General features: G+C 30.2%; 1 protein-coding gene across 1 annotated transcript; it reads left to right on the plus strand.

Moving 5' to 3' along the window:
• Positions 1–1341: 1341 nt before the first annotated feature.
• LOTGIDRAFT_157540 (hypothetical protein) lies at positions 1342–3268 on the plus strand (the record flags this gene model as incomplete). The annotated part of the gene is made up of 3 exons (XM_009049750.1): positions 1342–1462; positions 2292–2444; positions 3111–3268. 3 exons carry the CDS (start codon positions 1342–1344, stop codon positions 3266–3268), a joined length of 432 nt encoding a protein of 143 aa, XP_009047998.1.
• Positions 3269–3468: the final 200 nt, after the last annotated feature.

Below are 3468 nucleotides of genomic sequence, written 5' to 3' on the forward strand. Positions count from 1 at the left end.
ACCATTGATTACTGAAATCTATATGACAGCCTTTGAGGAAAAGACCATGGAAACCTCTCCGATCCCTCCAATCTGCTGGTTCCAAGTTGAGTGCTCCTGTAGAAGTTCTTATATAGGGGAAACAAAGAGACCCTTGATGTTCGACTCAAAGACCATCAAGACAAGCCCGGCAATGAAGGAACATCTGCTGTGGCTGAACATCTTGCTATGGGAAGGAAAACAGGACACAAAGTCAACTTTGACAACACCAACATACTGACAATCAATAAGCACATGGATAAAACTAGAGATGAAGATGTTCGTTTATCGCATGCATATGATTAACTTATCAACTTGTAATTATTCATATTCATAAATGTATTCAATTTAATAAAAAATTTACAACTTTAAGCATAGTAAGTTATTTGAACAATGTAATTTCTATTAATAAAAGACTCCAATAATAGCAATAGTTGTTTATTTAATCTTCAATTAATCTTTTTTAATTCATTGACTTTATTTCAATTATGTTACTTAATCAGCCTGTATGTTATTTCAAGAATTATGTACGTCTTATTGTACCTTTTAAATTTAATGTAATGTATCAATAAACCATTTATCTCTTGTGTGTTCTTAATAATTAGCATTAATCTATATATAGTTTGCCCATCACTTCTTCTCATTATGTGCCTGGGGACGACGGGGGAAACACGTCGAAACGTTGCATAAAACTTTAACCAGTGATTGTTGTTCCATAAAGCTGTGTCTATATATCGTACTCACAATTGCTAAATGCCATTCAAAAGACTTTTTATTAACATAACTAGAAGCGAATCTCTTACCCATTGCGATGTAAATTTTACCTAAAGAAAAATCATTCCGTTTAACACAAATTTTGAGTAATTGAAGAATTTAGGTTCAGGTATTCTATCAAAACATTTTTTGATTGCGTTTAAAACCGCTTCATTGTGAATACACATTACACTTAAAAAACTATAATTTTCAAGCAAAACCGAGGATTGGTGGCCTAATACATATACTTCTTTGCTCAATAGATTTCTTCATTAAATCAACTCATTTAAAAACAGAATGAGTTTAATTTTAAAACACGAACAAAACAAATTCGAAGGAGACGGTTTCTTCTCAGCTCTATCATCTCTCATCCCAAAAGTAGCCAATTTTGTCTCAAACAACAAATCCCTCATTTCCTCAAAAGCACAAGCTGTTGGATCTTTTGCAAAAGCAGGAGAAACTATAAGCGATGCAATGAAAAGATCTAACGAGAATTACAACATATAAGAGAAATGCGAAATAAAAGATTAGAAAATAAAAAAGGCAATGGATTAAAATTATTGGATAAAAATGTCTATGATCATTGCTCAAACTCCTAAAACATACTTTGGTTCTGAAATTCAAAAATCATTAGGTTCTCTTCCTGGATTACAAAGGGCAAATCTTCCCGGTCATAATTATACTCGTCCAGGTACAAGGTTAGATCTACGATTAGACCAAAATGATAAACCAAAACCGGGCGAAGAACCAGTCAATAGAGTTGACGCCGCTGCACTTAAACATGATAATTTATTCAGAAATAAAGACATAAAGTTCAGACATGAATCAGACAAACAAATGATAATCGAACTTGAAAATATTCCAAATCCAAATTTCAAAGAGAGAATGCAAAGAGCATTAATCATTAAACTCTTGAAAGCAAAGATAAAGTGGGGATGGGAATAGCAAATGAAATACACAAAGAATTTAGAAAAAACAAACATTTTTTAAAAGTCAAAGTGTTTGATAAAGATGATTAAATTAATATGATTAAATTAATATGCCTGTTGAAAGAGGATATAAATATTGTTTAACCGTTATAGATTTGTACACAAGATATACTTGGGTTAGTCCTCTCAAAAACAAAACAGGTTTATCAGTCAAACACGCATTTGAAACAATATTGAAACAATCCGACAGACGACCTCAAAAGTTATGGGTAGATAAGGAAGCGAATTTCATAACAAAAATATGAAATCTCTAGGATTTGAAATTTACAGCACAAATAATGAAGGTAAAGCTGTAGTTATTGAGAGATATAATAGAACTCTTATTATTCAAAAAGTTCACGGAATTGAAATCCCAAAAATGGCTTAAAATATTACCAGAGGTTGTAGTTGAATACAATAACAAAATTCATTCATCTACAGGTGTCACACCAACACAAGCCACAAAAAATCAAAATATTATAAAGTCAATTAACGCACAACATAACTACGAAAATGAAATACATAATTTAAATATCAAACCCAAATTTAAAGTCGGAGATCGAGTTCGTATTTTCAAATATAAAAGCAAATTCGAAAAAGGCTACGTCGGATTTTGGACCAACGAAATATTTATCGTAGATAATGTAAACACCACATTACCTCCAACATATGAATTAATCGATCAAGACAAAGAACAAATCACAGGTAGGTTCTATCAAAACGAACTTCAAAAAACCGACTTTTAGAAATGAATATCTCTCTCGATAAATATGGAAGCGATACAACCACAAACTTTCAACTTATGAAATGGGCAAATGAGTTAAATATATCTCCGTTTTATTATTGTATGAGAGATGAAATAAATAATCTCAAGGATAAGAAAGGTAAATTTTATGCGATAACAAATTTACATACTTCATATCAAAACGGAGTTCATCACTCTGCTTTATACAAAGACTCTTTAAGTAACTTTTATTTCTTCGATTCTTTTGGATTAGATCCAACTGAAGAGATAATGCAATTGACTAATCAACCAATCAAATGTTCAACATTTCAAATTAAAATACCAGGGCAAAAGTTTTGTGGACAGCTTTCACTTTGGGTTTTATATCAGTTTAGGAAAACAGTTTGAAGAAATTGTAATAAATTTAACTTAATAAAAATGGCGAATAAATTTGAATGAGGTTCTTTACCTTTAGATACCAAAAAACCTAACACTACAGCATGGATAAATAAAGCAAATTGGAACAAATTGGAGACACACTTCAATGTGATTTAGATATGAATTATTTTACCATAACTAATTTCAAGTTACCAGAAAATGATTATGATGCTGTGAATATTTAATGGATCAATTAAATTTAATTGAAGTAAATAAAGAACATTTAAAAGAAAGAATAGGCGATGTGAAAAGATACTTCAAACGACAAATAAATAATAAAGATTTTATTGATGATACTAAATTACAACAAGAAGTAACAAGTTTAAAACGTTTTATTGAAGAACAATTACTTAATGTAGTAGATTAAACTCAGTCTCAAACTTTAAGTTCATTAATATCTAATTTAAATGATAAGATTACAAAACAAAAAGTAGATCTTAAACAACTAATAGCCAATATTAATCCAGGTATAAGTGAAGATAAATTAACAACATTAGAAACCAAACTCAATGATAATAGTGAAATAGTCGCCATTCAACAACAATTAGACAATCTAGTAGATAAAAC

Source organism: Lottia gigantea (genome assembly GCF_000327385.1).
Source record: "Lottia gigantea unplaced genomic scaffold LOTGIsca_14, whole genome shotgun sequence".
NCBI lineage: Eukaryota > Metazoa > Mollusca > Gastropoda > Lottiidae > Lottia > Lottia gigantea.